This window comes from Crocodylus siamensis, chromosome 8 (genome assembly GCF_052110815.1).
Source record: "Crocodylus siamensis isolate JL-2025a chromosome 8, ASM5211081v1, whole genome shotgun sequence".
Lineage (NCBI taxonomy): Eukaryota > Metazoa > Chordata > Crocodylia > Crocodylidae > Crocodylus > Crocodylus siamensis.
Genome location: NC_143402.1, coordinates 48,722,187 through 48,736,898, shown reverse-complemented (window position 1 = coordinate 48,736,898; position 14,712 = coordinate 48,722,187). Strand labels below are relative to the sequence as shown.

The following is a 14,712-nucleotide window of genomic DNA, read 5'->3' as shown; positions in this document are numbered from 1 at the left end:
TGGGCTCTGGTGGAGGACCTGCTCCAGCAGCAGGCAGCTCCTGAGGGCAGGGAGCAATCTCCTGCTCTCTGCTGCCTGCTGACCAGGAGCAAATTTGTTCCTGGTCAGCCATCTACACATGCCTTACTGCATAGTAATTACTCGGCAGTTAATTTGCTACATGCATTTGCATCTAGTGTAGACATGCCCTGTATCTAGCTGTCTTCTCTTATCTACTTGAGCCAGGGACCACCTTACAATCCTCTGTTTGTTTAGTGGCTAACAGTGATATCCTGATCCAGGACTAGACTTCTAGGCTCTATAGTAATAATGAATAAATGAGATAAAATCTTCTGATAATACTGCTCAGAGCAAGTATTGGACTGACTGTTCTGAGCATCATTTCACTTTCTAGTTTGCTAATATATACCCTGAGGGTGGTAGAATTGTCTCATGGATAAGGAGAACACAAGCTTTATCCATATTGAGTTATCCAGTGCTTCCTTGCCAGCAGCTGAGCATGGTGAGATCTGTTCCATGTATATTCCCTATGTATTGGGTCCCTGAGCCTGACCAAGGCAACTGAGAGTAAAGGAGGATAATGGGAACAGTTGTTACCGTCTGCTTCTGTATTGGGTTGCTAGGGCTTCATTGGTTTTTCTTTTTTTTTTTTTAATTCCCTTACTGCTATTCTTCACATCCATCAGTCTCCCTTCTGTCTGAATCATGGCAGCAGGGAAGACCAAGGTGTGGCTGGGAAGAAACTGGGGAGAGCTGAGTGAAGAGGCGCCTGGCTGCCCAGCACAACTATGTCAGAGTAACTTCAGGAAGATGTTAAAAGAGGGCCATGGGAACAAAGTGCACCTTGGGGGCAGAAAAGAAATTATTATAGTAAAGTGTTATATACTATATAGTATTATATAGTAGGGGTGCACAAAGTGGGCCCTATTTGATTTAGATTCAGCCTGAATCAGGGACAGTGATTCGATTTGTTGATTTGGATCACTGTCCCTGATTAGATTCAGCCAAATCCAAATCTGAAGATTTGATACCCATTTGGAGAATCAGCAATTTGGACATGAAACCAGCTTTAAAAGTTTTTTCTACGTACCTTGAGGTATTAGGTGATTGCTGCGATGCTGGGCTGGATGGAGCATCCCACAAGAGTGTGGGGGGCGTCCATGTGCTCAGCGACGAACCCGGAAGTGGACCAGAAGTACTTCCGGTCCACTTCTGGCTCTGCCAGGGAGCGTGCTGCCCCCCCCCACCAATGCCTCCCCAGTTCGGCGATTGGCTGCAGGGGGACCCCAAGTGCCGCTCTACCCAGGAGGCACCAGTCACTGAGCCAGTGGGGTAAAGGGAGGGTCCCCCATTTTCAGGTGTAGCCCAGCCAGAATTAATGGTGTGATAAGATGAGGAATAAGCCACAAAGTTATTCCATGAAAAATATGTAATAAGGGTCTTGTTACTTATTCATTTTAGGCAGCACTTAACTGCTGGGGTAGGGACAGATATTACACACAAAATAATTTAAGTGATCAGACACTAGTTTAAACCTGGAACAGAATAGATGTTTAGTGCACATAAACTAGTTTGAAAATGGCTGAAACCAGTTTGAGATGAACCTGGTTGAATGTAGTATCAGACTTAACTGATTTGGCCCAAACCAGTTTATGCAATGTCTGTCCCAGACCTCTTGGTGATTTAATATAAACCAGAGACCCCCAGAATCCCCATGCTCTCTGGGCTGGGCAGGGCTATCTGTTTCACAAAAGGGCTGGCCCCTTCCCTCTGCTCTGTGGCCAGAGCTCCGGCAGAGATGTGCAGGCACATTAGGATCTGCCTGGCTTCCCTCTGCCCTACCTCCATCCTCCTTATTGTTTGCTGCTCAAGCAGGAATGCCCCCTCCCACCCTCCCTCTCATCTCCCACAGCAGGGACCCATGCCTCACAGATCCTAGGCATGTGCTATGTTATCTAATGTTGAGAGGTGTCTCTGCATGTCTGTGTCTCCATTTTCACTGGAATCGGCAGACAGAACAGTGACCACTTAGGGCTGTTTGGAGCTAATCAACAGGTCTGCTGGTAAACTGTTTAAGAACAGTTTGAAGTAATGGAGAGACACCATTGTTTTGCCGATGAGGTGATAAATACTATAATTAGCCCCCTGTTGTCTTGCTCCCCTGTCAGTTTGCTGCAAACAGCATAAAGAAGCAGGGAGGGAGATTGAAAAGCTCCATATCATCAACAGGTGCATGCACTGCACACCCCTCCTTACCTCAGGGTGTTAGCAGGAGTCTGGGGTCTGGCAACACTCCTGCCCCTTGAGCTGCAAGCAGGGAAAGGCCTATGATGGTGCAGGCAGACCTCCCTAATCAAAGTCCTGCTGGGGCTTGGCCACCACTTAGCTCAGCACTGTGCAAGGGTAGCTCAGCACTCTAGTGCCCCCCAGCTTCCAGCCTGAATGTCTGTGCAGTTGCAAACTGATTCAGCTTAGCCAGGTTAGACTAACCTGCAAAGATGGAATCAATTCAGGCTCAGGCTTTTTGAATGTCTATCCCTAGACCTGGAGTGTCTGTGCATTAACAACTGAAACTAGTTTTAAGCACACTTTAGGTGGACAGGTTTATCTCTGATCTGTGTTACTCATTTTATATTCTGTTAAGGTGTGGCCACTCCCCACAGATTAGCTACCCAGCCTCCCAAATGTTGTGTCCTCTCCCCTCTCTTGTTCTGTGTGGAAAACATTTCACCCTCTGAACTCTACTGTCCAGGGGGTGGTTTTGGCACCAAGCCAACTTCCCCTTCCGCCCCCTGGGGATATGACCTTGCAACCCCACGCAAACAGCCTTCAGAGCACAGGTTGCAGGGCACGGTTGGATCTGGGAGTGAGGTCTAGTGGGGGTGGGGGCAACAAAGTAGGAGGCTGGATTGGGTCCCCATGAGCAGGGCTTCCTTTTGGGGTAGGGGAGGTAGTTCCCCTAAAAATGCCTTTTCTCACCACTTCTACCTCCCAAACACCGCAGGCAGCATGACCAGCACCCCCCACATCCTAATCCCAAATCCCATTTTATTAACATTTGAGACCTTACTTAATTTACTACTACTTTATTTCTTTTTTAATTTGTTGTCTTTTCTTTTCTTTTTTTTTTTTTTACTTTTTATTTTATCCTTCAGTGGCTGACTTGCTTCATTTCACACCCCCATCCCATTAACATTCTGCCTTCCAGCTTCATGGGTTTTTTCCCTGCAACCCATCTCTCACCCAGAGCAGGTATAGAGGTATAGAGGCTTGCCCTTGGTTATGAGGCTTGTAGTGGCAACACACAGCTGTAGCTCCTAGTCAGGCCCCCGCTCACCAACCCTCTAGTGGCAAGTCACAGCTTTAAGGTGTAACTGCTCCAAACTGGAGCTAGCGCTAACACTGATCAACATTTGATCAGCACAATGTGTAACAAGGCCCTAACATTGTGCCTGGCTCCTATCACACTATTAATTGAACATGTAGCCATGTAAGCCCTGTGTTTGGGGGCCCTGCCAGCTGATGGGTCTCCCAGCCATGGGCAAACCATGTACTTGTGTTGCTGGGAGCTTCATCAGATCCCATCATGCCTTTACCTGCATGTCTAAAGGGGCCCTGAAAGGCAGAGGTATTTAGGACTGTTTTGGGTTAATGGTGATTTTATAGGCAAGAGTCAAGTAATTTTCATCAAACTATCTGATACCTACAATGCTAAACCAACGTTTAAGGTTTTCCCTACCCTTCTACTCTCAGCTTCAGTAAGATCTGTTACCACTTGTTTTCTAACTAAAATCGGATTCTTGTAAACAACAACAGGGCTTTTTGTACCTGCCTCTAAAGCAACTGGTATTGGACATTACTGGAGACAGGATACAGGGCTAGATGAATGCCAGGTCTGATCCCATATGGCAGTTCCTATTTGCTAAATTCCATTTCCCCTGTGGTGGACCATCCACTACCAATGCATTGGACACTCTTGCATATGTAATTTTACTACACTTGCATCCACCTCTTTTCCTGTTTTAGTTGATATTCTTTCTCACTTTAGGTAGATGACCTGAAGGCGAAACTTGCAGCCCAAGAAGTGGAGTTGAAACAGAAGAATGAAGATGCTGACAAATTGATACAAGTGGTGGGAGTGGAAACAGAGAAAGTGAGCAAGGAGAAAGCCATTGCTGATGAGGAGGAGCAGAAGGTGGCACTGATAAACCAAGAGGTCAAACAGAAACAAAAAGATTGCGAGGAAGACCTGGCCAAGGCAGAACCAGCCCTTGCTGCTGCCCAGGCAGCTCTCAACACCCTTAATAAGGTATGGGAGAGACTCCAGAGGAATTCCAGTGTCTTACATTGCACAGGCACACTCAGTTCAGTGTAGATTAGAGAAGATGTAGTAATGTAATGTCCTTCCTTTTGGTAGACTATGACAGGTCACCTCAAGTGAGACATCTGGGGTAATCACATGAGGGGTGATAACACATTGGGACCCAAGTTCCCAAGTACCTCATCCCTCTTCTTCTGAACTACGTGCTGCTTGTCTGGGTAAATCCAGGATCACAGCAAGGGATGTGTAGCCACACTCTTTTCAACTGCAGGGTGCCTGCATGTTTGAGAGCTCACTGCATATGCACCAGATCACCAAAGGGGGGGTGACTGCACCTTCTTGCTGTGATCCAAGATGCCAGTGAGCTCAGTGCTCTGTGATCACAAGCTGATCAATGCAGGGTCTGGCTGGAGCCAAGGGGGTGAGTGATGACACTTGACATCTTCTCCTCCCCTCTTTTCCTCTGCCACTGAATTCATCAGGGGAGCAAGAGGAAGAAAGGGAAGGGCAAACACTAGCAGCGGCACTCATCCACTGACTTCCAGAGCCCTGTGAAAGTGTGGTCTCCAGCTAGACCCTGTGCTGACAGAGTTGTGAGGTCAAAGATCATGGCACATATGGAGCTCCCAAAAGGAGCTGCACTGATGTGCTGGTGAGCTCAGGGAGCTCACTGCACCTCCAGCACACAAACAAAGAGGGGTGTGATGATGGCACTGCACACCCCTAGATCCGTTCCTCGCTGTTCTGTGACTATTGACCATCCGATTGCATCCTCTGTCACCTAGTGTGACCTAGAGGAGTCTCAAAAGCTTATCTAAATTCTGTTCTGCTTATGGACTGTGGGAAGCAGAAACTAGCTGGAGCCATATGTTCTCTGTTAGCACCTTTTCTCTGCAATGGGCCTACTCAACTGTGCTTCTCCCTCCGCCATGAGGAGTGGGAGCTGACTGCAATATAAACACTCCACCAGGACTTTTCTACATGGGAAGTTTATTGTCCAGGGATCACCATTTCTCCCCCACAACAATTTATGCCAGAGGAGCAGTACAATGTGAGCCAGCATAAGAAAAAACTGCCCTTGTTTTTGCATAAATGGAGTGGTGAGTTTAGATCTGGTAGAGGGAGTCAGGACTACATTTGAATGGACGGGGATTTGTAGAAGAAGGAGATAGGCCAGGCCATGGCCTTCGTCTTCTTGCTTCAGAGCTTGCAAGATCTATCAGGAGTGAAGTCACAGAGAAGTGGGCAGAAGTGTGGTTGTCAAAAGCAGAGTAAAAACAGAGTGCAGGTATCGCTGCCAAATTCATTGCCTATCAGAAGTTTAGTGTGTCCTCGAGCAAAATACATACTTGCTATCTTTGTTGGAAGTACCATATGGCACTTGCCTATACAATAACAGCAGAAATAAACCTCTAACATTAAGCACTGTACAACTTGTTATTAGTGCACTGCCTAGGAACTTTGTAGGATTGAGCCTGTAGGTCTTCTTTATAGGAGTTATAATGCAAATCAATAGCCATAATGGTAAGTGGATGTGACAGCTGCTTAGCTATCACATCAGTAATTGAACTCAGGATATTGAGTAGAAAGTGTAATATAGTCTTACCAGTGGGTCACTGGGGCACAGTATCCCAAAGTATTCTAGTCTTCCTTCCCCCTGCCCCCTCCAGGCAAGCTATTTTTATAATCATTTTTGCTTTTCTTTATGTTGTCTTTCTCTATTATTCTTTTGTGTTTTATGCATCTTGAGGCAAGCTGCTGACAAGATCAGATCTGAACTAGTTGTAATGCCTGTGACATTTCATGTAACTGTAAGATATTATTAGCTCTTCCTATTTTGCTTCCAGATTATTTCTATGCAGGAGTATAAACACCAAAAATGCCAGTTTGATCCAATTTATAATTTAGGTTTTCTTCAGTTCACTTAAAATAGGATTGTCAATGATCTAGCTCATGGAGCACCTTCATTCAGCATCCAGTGCTGCCCCTGTGTCTGTTTTAACCCACGTGCTACTGAACCAGCCCTGGGCATAGCACCTGGGATGTGCACTGCAGGCAGTGCCCTCTCTGGCTGGTCTTGGGTCTGTGCTACACTTGGTGGCTTCCCTGGCTAGTCTAGGACTGTAGCATGTAGTTCTCCCTGCTCCACCCAGTGTAGGACTGTGCTATGTGCAGTGCAAATCCCAGACTGATGGGGGTGGGAGAGAGTGCTATGTACAGCAGAGATCCTAGACTGCCTGGGGTGGGCACTGTGTAGAATGGATCCCAACCAGCAAGAGCAGGTGTTCCAGAGCAGGTGCTGCAGGCACCGGATCTGGCATGGGATGGGGATGGAGACCAGAGGGGTCCATAGGCCCAATCTGGCCCATGTATCAGCTCCGTGCCACTCATCCATCCCATTGGGCCAAATGAGTTTGATGCCTCTGACTTAAAACACAACATTATAGCCAGAGTTTCAAATATTTATCACAGGAAAATTTCACACTAATCTCCAAAAATAGTCTTAGCAGATGTAGTAATACATGGCTCTTAGGAATGACACAAGTATGATATTTAACATTGAGTTTAGAGCTTCTGAATTAACTCATGCTTTAGCTCATAGACTACATAGTGTATTAACTGGGATGGAAGGGCTAATACATGAATCCAGTCGAGGTCTGCCATTCCTAGTCAGCATGGTGAAGAACCTTTCCAGATAACTGGACAAGCTCAGCAAATGGGCAGACGAGAACCTCATGGTGTTTAACACCGAAAAATGCAAGGTTCTCCACCTTGGGAGGAAAAACCTGCAGCACCCGTATAGGCTCGGCAGTGCTACGTTGGTTAGCAATACAGAAGAAAAAGACTTGGGGGTCATCACTGACCACAAGACGAACATGAGCCTGCAATGCGATGCTGCGGCTAGTAAAGCGACCAAAATGCTGGCGTGCATCCATAGATGCTTCTCGAGCAAATCCCGGGACGTCATTCTCCCCTTGTACTCGGCCTTGGTGAGGCCGCAGCTGGAGTACTGCGTCCAGTTTTGGGCTCCACAATTCAAAAAGGATGTGGAGAAGCTTGAGAGAGTCCAGAGGAGAGCCACGCGCATGATCAGAGGTCAGGAAAACAGATCTTATGATGACAGGCTGAGAGCCATGGGACTCTTTAGCCTGGAAAAGCGCAGGCTCAGGGGTGATCTGATGGCCACCTATAAGTTTATCAGGGGTGACCACCAGGATCTGGGGGAACGTCTGTTCACCAGAGCGCCCCAAGGGATGATGAGGTCGAACGGTCACAAACTCCTGCAAGACCATTTCAGGCTGGACATAAGGAAGAATTTCTTTACTGTCCGAGCCCCCAAGGTCTGGAACAGTCTGCCAGCGGAGGTGCTTCAAGCACCTACATTGAACACCTTCAAGAGTAAATTGGATGCTTATCTTGCTGGGATCCTATGACCCCAGCTGACTTCCTGCCCTTTGGGCAGGGGGCTGGACTCGATGATCTCTCAAGGTCCCTTCCAGCCCTAATGTCTATGAAAACTATGAACTGGTCTATGGCTGAAATGGTTAACATGCATATTATCACCCACTGCTTTCTGCATCAAACTATTTGCAATGCCTATATAATAAGGTACAGCCCAACATCACACAGATAGGTTTGTGTAAGTAAAGCTATGCACAGCCTTCTCCTGTCCTAGTTCAGCTTGCAATGTTAGGCATATGACTTTGATTGTTAAAGGTACTGGAATAATGGCTATATGTTTGATGTTTGTCACCATCCCATTGTTTACTCTTATTACATCTTTTAACCTTCCCTGTTACTTCCTTGTCCATAATGTATGTAGTACACTGAAAAGTTTGCTGACACAGCTGTGTCATTGAAGAATGTGAATAAATCACCTTGCAACTGACTTAGCTAGGCTGGTCAAAACCCTAGTCTAGATGTGTTTACATCACCAAAAGAGGCCATTCTCCAGTATAGCATATTGTGACTAGAGAACTGATTTGAGTTGTAGGGGGAAAACCACTCTTAGACTCTTATGTGTGTCTACTAAGTGGATATTGAAGTAGTTCTTCAGGTAGTGTTATACTGGCCAGAAGCCCTTAGAATGCAAGCTTCTCAGGGCAGGTATTCCCTGTCTGCTACTGTGGATGCAAATAGTGCCCAGCACATTGTGCTGTTAATTCTGTCCTTGCTTCATCCTACCTGTGTCTGCAGAGACTGAGTTAGCTTATTGCAGTATATATAATTGAAACAAAACTTGCAAAATACATCCTTGTAGCACCCACACCATTCCTAATGTTGTCCAGACCTATGGGGCTGCTTCACCTTCTTCCAAAGCTGCTCTTGGTAATTAGATTTCCCCCCATAATTGGCTGAGTGAAATGAGGTCTAATGCTTGACTTGATGACATTTCTTTTGTCCTCTTATAATGCAATGGCAGCACTGAGTAAAACAGTGGATATTGCGGAAAAGTCTCATCCACTAGAAAATATGGACCCCCTTTAATAAAAGCAAAGGTATCTCTCTGCCCACCCACATACTTATTAGAAATGGTAGCATGACTGCCATTCTTGGGAGATTGTCTTCAACCTGAACTAAGGTGGGGTTTGTAGGAGGAAGTATGGGCCTGGGGGAGTGGAGAATAGGGTGTGGATGAAAATGGGAACCTGGGGAATAAGGAGCAAAAATAAAGTTATGAGGGAGCTACATACAGTAGAGGAAAGGAGCAGTGCTGGTTGGAGAAGTGAGGACACTGACTGGAAGATAGGGAAAAATAAAGGAGCCAGAGAGTATGAGGGGAAAGGGGATTTGGCAGGAGATCAGGGACTTAGCATTTATGTGGGGGTCAAAGCAGGGACTCGGAAGTGGTTGTTGGGGATTGGTGGTGATAGGGGAAGCAGGGACATAAAAATGGAAGAACCGGGGACTTGGAAGCAGGGTCTCTGGCGGGGGCAAGGGAAACAGGAAGAAGAAATTAGGGCCCTAATAAGCAGGAGTGGAGGGGCAGTTGGGGAGGGAGGAAGCAGGGGCCCACAGAGAGATGAGAAGGGAGCTAGTAAGAGAAACCAGGGCACAGAGAGTGCATCTTCTCTGATTTCACCCTGGAAAGGGTAAGCTGTAATGAGGATGGGGTAGTGGGATTAACATAGAGCTCAAGACATAGGTACAGGCAGGGGCCAGGCATTTGACAGAGGGACAAATAGGAATTACTCTGAGTCCCTGCCATAGGAGGGCAATTATAGCGGGCGGGTGAGGGGGGAGGGCAATGGTACAGAACAGGAGTGGACTGGGAGCATTCAGCCACACACCTAAATTAGTAAAGTTTGCAAAGAGTTTCCTGAACCAGAGGAGTAGGAAGGTGACAGAATGGGGAGAGAGGAATTCTGAGAGCCCTTGGTGAATGTGATGTATTCAGCATAGGGCACATCTACATATGCTGTTAATGTGATTGAATAAACTCCAGCACAGTTTTGGTAGAAAACTGGTAGAAAAAAAAATAATAATAAAAAAATGTTCAGCACATGGATGAACATGACTTGCTGGGCAGGAAACAATATGGAGTGAGCAGACAGGGACAGCAAATAGGACAGTCTGCAAGCAGTTCACTGAGAGCAAGAGGAGAAAGGGGAAGAGGAGCCAGGCACCAAATCTAGCTTCTGGAAGGTAAGTGAGCCAGGGATGTCTGTGTGTTTGGCTTGATGAAAGTTTTTTTGGTTGGCTGTATATTTGGGTATATTTTCTGAGCATCTTGGAGTGCTGTTAGCCAAGCGATTGCACAGTTATTGCTGCCTGTATCTGACAAAAGCCCTAACAAGGGGACAGAGCCAATCCAGGCCCGGGAGGAGTGGCCAAAGAATGAGCAACCAGGGACAGCAAACAGGAGAGTTTTCAGGCAGTTTACAGGTTAATTTGCACCCCCCCCCTTTGAAGGGGAGCCTTTAAAGTTAGTTTTTTCTTTAATGAATTAAGTGTAACTAACCTAGACATTCAGTATAAGTAGCTAAAACTCAGCAGTTATATCAGTACTTAAGTCTCTTGTTTAACTAGAGACCAGAGTGAATGGGGAGTTCGTCAGGGAATTTGCCTGGAAATTCTCTCTCTCAACTTCTTTCACTGTAAGCTTGGTGAGAAGAAGCAGTGAAAAGGGAACCTTTCTGGACCAAGAAGCTGCGAACAGGCTAGCTTACAGGCGAGTCTGCTAGGGAAGGTCTGTTTCGAGAGACAGGCAGGAAGAGATAGGCAGCAGATTTAAAAGACCAAGAGAGAGGGCTGGAGGATATTGCAATGCCAGAACCACTGCCACCCCCACGCTTCCTCCCCTTGTACCTGGTGAGGTTTTTGTCCAGGCAGGACTGCTCACCTTTGAGGCTTCCATCCAGGTCCTGGTTTGGGGCTGTGGGGACGGTGGCTTGCAGGTTCCTTCTAGTGACAACCAGGTAGAGGAGTGCCTGTGATGTGAGTGGTGTCTTCTGGTGGCATCCCTCAGGGAACAGGCAAGATAATTACAGGAGGGGATGGTGAGGCTGTGAAGCATCCTCAGCCATGAGTTCATCGATTCAATGCTGGAGGAGACCTCTAGGACTGTGGAGGAAGCAGTCAGAGGTGGTGCTAGAGAAGGAAGAGGCATGCACTGTCAAGAAGGTTGAAGCTGGAAGCTTGTGACCTCTGGCAGCAAACAAGCCTTCATTCCCACCTGCAGTAGTTCACCTGGAGAGCAGAGATGGAACCCTAGTGACAAGGAAACAGGAGCACATTCCATCAGTGAAAGAGGTCAGGCCAGGCCTCCCCAAGATTGGGAGGACTGCAACTACTGCCACTAGGAGGAAGTGATGCAGGGTGATGGTTGGTGACTCCTTTCTGCAGGGAATGGAGGCATTCATCTGCAGGCCTGACCTGGTGTCTACAGCTTGCCCAGAACCTAGATCTGAGATGTCATGAAAGAATTACCAAGACTTACCTGGCCCTCTGATTATGGGATCCATCTGACAAAGAGGAAAGAGTATCTTTGCAGACAGGTTTGCTAACCTAGTGAGGAAGGCTTTAAACTAGGTTTGCCAGGGGATGGAGACAAAAGCCCTGAGCTTTTGTCAGAGCTTTGTCAGGTCACCCGCTGAGAAGTGGGTGACCTGGAAGAAGCACAAGCAAGAGGAACAACAGGGGAGGTACTCTTGTTCTTCCTGAGAAAGTAGAACAATTGGCTAGTTACCTCAGATGTCTGTACAAGCATGCATGGAGCCTGGGAAGCAAGGAAGAATTAGAAGTCTTCACACAGTCATGAAACTATGGTGTGATTGGAATGATAGAAACTTGGTGGGATAGCTCACATGACTGGAGTACTCTCGTGGTTGGGTATAAGCTGTTTAGGAAGGGTAGGCAGGGGAGGAGAGGAGAAGGAATTGCTCTTTACATAAAAGAGCTGTGTGATTGCTCAGAGCTCCAATATGAAACTGGAAAAAGGCCTTTTGAAAAATCTCTGGGTTAAGGTCAGAGGGGAGAGCAACAAGGGTGTCTGCACAGACCACCAGACCAGGAGAATGAGGTGGATGAGGCTTTCCTCAAATAGCTAGAGGAGGTTTTCAGAACACAGGCCCTAGTTTACAGTGGGACTTCAATCACCCTGACATCTGCTGAGAGATCAATAGAGCAATTCACAAGTAATCCAATAAGTTTTTGGACAGTGTTGGAGAAAACTTCCTGGTGCAGGGGCTGGACAGGCCAGTTAGGAGCTATGTTCTTCTTGACCTGCTGCTCACAAACGGGGAAAAAAAATAGGTAAGGAATGTAGAAATGGATGGAAACTTGGGCAGCAGCAAAATAATGAACCTGGATTTCAGAAAAACAGACTTGGTCTCACTCTGGGAACTGATGGGCAGGATCCTCTGGGAAGTCAGTCTGAGAGGGAAAGGAGTCCCAGAGACCTGGCTGTACTTTAAAAAAAAAAAAAAAGCCTTACAGAGGGTGCAGGAATGAATCATTCTGATGCTCGGGAAGACTAGCAAGTATGGCAGAAGATGTGCTTGGCTTACAAGGGTCAGTGAGCTAAAACACAAAAAGGAAGTTTACAAGAAGTGAAAACTTGGACAAAAGGCAAGGGAGGAGTGTAAGAGGCAGACTGGGATGAAATCAGGAAGGCCAAAGTGCAATTTGAGTTGCAGCTAGCGAGAGATATGAATTGTAATATGAAAGGTTTCTACAAGTATGTCAGTAGCAAGAGGAAGATCAGTGAAAGTGTGGGTCCCTTACTAAATGGGTGAGGCAACCTAGTGACAGATGATGTGGAAGAAGCTGAAGTACTTAATGCTTTTTTCACTTCAGTCTTCACGAGCAAGGTCAGTTCCCAGACTACTCCACCTGGCGGCACAGTTTGGGGAGAACGTGAGCAGCCAACAGTGGCAAAAGAACAGGTTAGGGACTATTTAGAAAAGCTGGACATATACAAACCCATGGGGTTGGATGCAGTGTACCCAACGATGCTGAAGGAGTTGGCCAGTGTGATTGCAGAGCCAGTGGCCCATTATCTTTGAAAACTCACCGTGATTGGAAGAAGCCCTGGATGATTGGAAAAGGGCATAAGAAAAGGAAGTTGGAGGATCTGGACCAGTCAGTCTCATGCCGTCTGTTGAAAAAACATGTTGCAGATCCTCAAGAAATCCATTTCTAAGCCCATGGGGGAGAAGAAGGTGGTTAGGAACAGTTAGCATGTATTCACCAAGGGCAAGTCATGCCTGACCAACATTCTTGCAGGCAAGCTAAATAAGTGTGTGTTGGATGAATGGTCTGTAAGGTGGATAGAAAATTGGCTGGATCACCAGGTTCAAAGGGTGGTGGTAATCAATGACCCGATGTCTAGTTGGCAGCCAGTATCAAGTGGAGTTCCCCAGGGGTTGGTCCTGGGGCTGGTTTTGTTTACTATCATTATTAAACATCTGGAAGATGGGTGGAGTGCACCCTCAGAAAGTTTGCAGATGATGCCAATCTGGGCAGAGTAGCACATATGCTGGAGGGCAGAGCTAGGATTCGGAGAGACCTAGGCCTATTGGAGGATTAGAACAAAAGAAATCTTATGAAGTTACTTCACATATAATGAAATTTTGGTATAAAAAGGGTCATTGCAAAAGAGCAAATTCACACACAAAACACACACAAAGTGAGGGAAACTTGTACAAACATAGCCATAGAGGCACCAAACATTTGAACTCAGTCTGGCCTTTGGATTCTGTCTCAGTGTCCTAAAGTGGGGATGGAAGATCTGGACAGCCTCTGCTCCTCCAAAACTCCTGCCTGGGCATATGCATTGAAGGTCTGGGTGACCACTTAAGCATGTACCATGACCTGGAAGGATCAATGGTTGCCAAACACATGACAGATTGTAACTCCACTCTCCACTGTGCATTTTCCTTTCTGATGGTTATGTGCACTGGATACTGTATGCTGCAGTAAACACAAGTTTTTCTATCCACTATGTAGCTGATTTGGTTGGGCATAAACCATTGGGGCTTAGTAACACAAGAAAAAGGGTCCCCAGTGTGGTGACCATGCTATGCTCTAGCATTTGATGCTACAGAGTCTTGGGGAGCTACTTTCCAGTAGAAATAGAAAGTTTTAGAAATCTCAGCATTTGTTTCTCTCCATAATGTGAATAGCTAAGACTTGTTCAGCTACAAGTATCAACACATCACTTTTCTCCAATATTCATATTAAGCCAGCACCTTTTTGTAATTTGAAAGCATTTGTATGAACTTTTAAAAAAAATTCAATTTTACTAGCATCAGCCACAGACATTCAAAAACAATATTCCCAAAATCATATGATTGACTTACTATTTTAAGATTTTTCAAAAATAATGTTGGACCATTTCTTTGTCTTGTCATTTTAAAGAATTTAGGCCATACCTGCTTCATATTTCCAAGTGTTCTTTGAAGTCAGAAGACGTAGAAATCCTTTTCCACTTTCACATGACAATGTGTCATTTATGTAGTTGTGTAAGTGTAACTTATGGTACATGTGCAGAGGTTAGATTCTTTTTGCATTTGTGCAGCTACATTTGATTTGTACTTCCCTTCTGAGTATGTTCACAAGGCCAAGTAGACTCTGGGGCAGAATAGAATCATCTAGGTATGTGTGTAATATTGTACAAGTACTGAAATTTTGGTTGCAAAAAAAGCACAGCTAGTGAGTGTTTGACAGTGGACAGTAAGGCTATGTGAAACAGCACCATCTCATTTCGACTTCTGTTTCACCATTTCGAAGGGACAGTGTTTCATTTCATTTAGTTTTGAAGCAGTATTCTGTTTTGTTTCATTGAAACTGCTTCGACGTTTTGCATATAGGCTATAATGGGGAATCATGGAAATGCCTAATAATTTGTCATTTCTTGCCTGATTTGGATGAAAATTGCAGGGATGGTA

The 14,712-nt window shown here is 45.9% G+C and overlaps 1 protein-coding gene across 1 annotated transcript in view; it reads left to right on the top strand.

Moving 5' to 3' along the window:
- DNAH9 (dynein axonemal heavy chain 9) overlaps positions 1-14,712 on the top strand; it is a 480,799-nt gene that overhangs the window by 290,691 nt on the left and 175,396 nt on the right. The window contains exon 49 of the mRNA XM_090059292.1: positions 4,049-4,309. Within this exon, the coding sequence (XP_089915418.1) occupies positions 4,049-4,309 (261 nt within the window). The remainder of the gene's footprint in view (positions 1-4,048; positions 4,310-14,712) is intronic.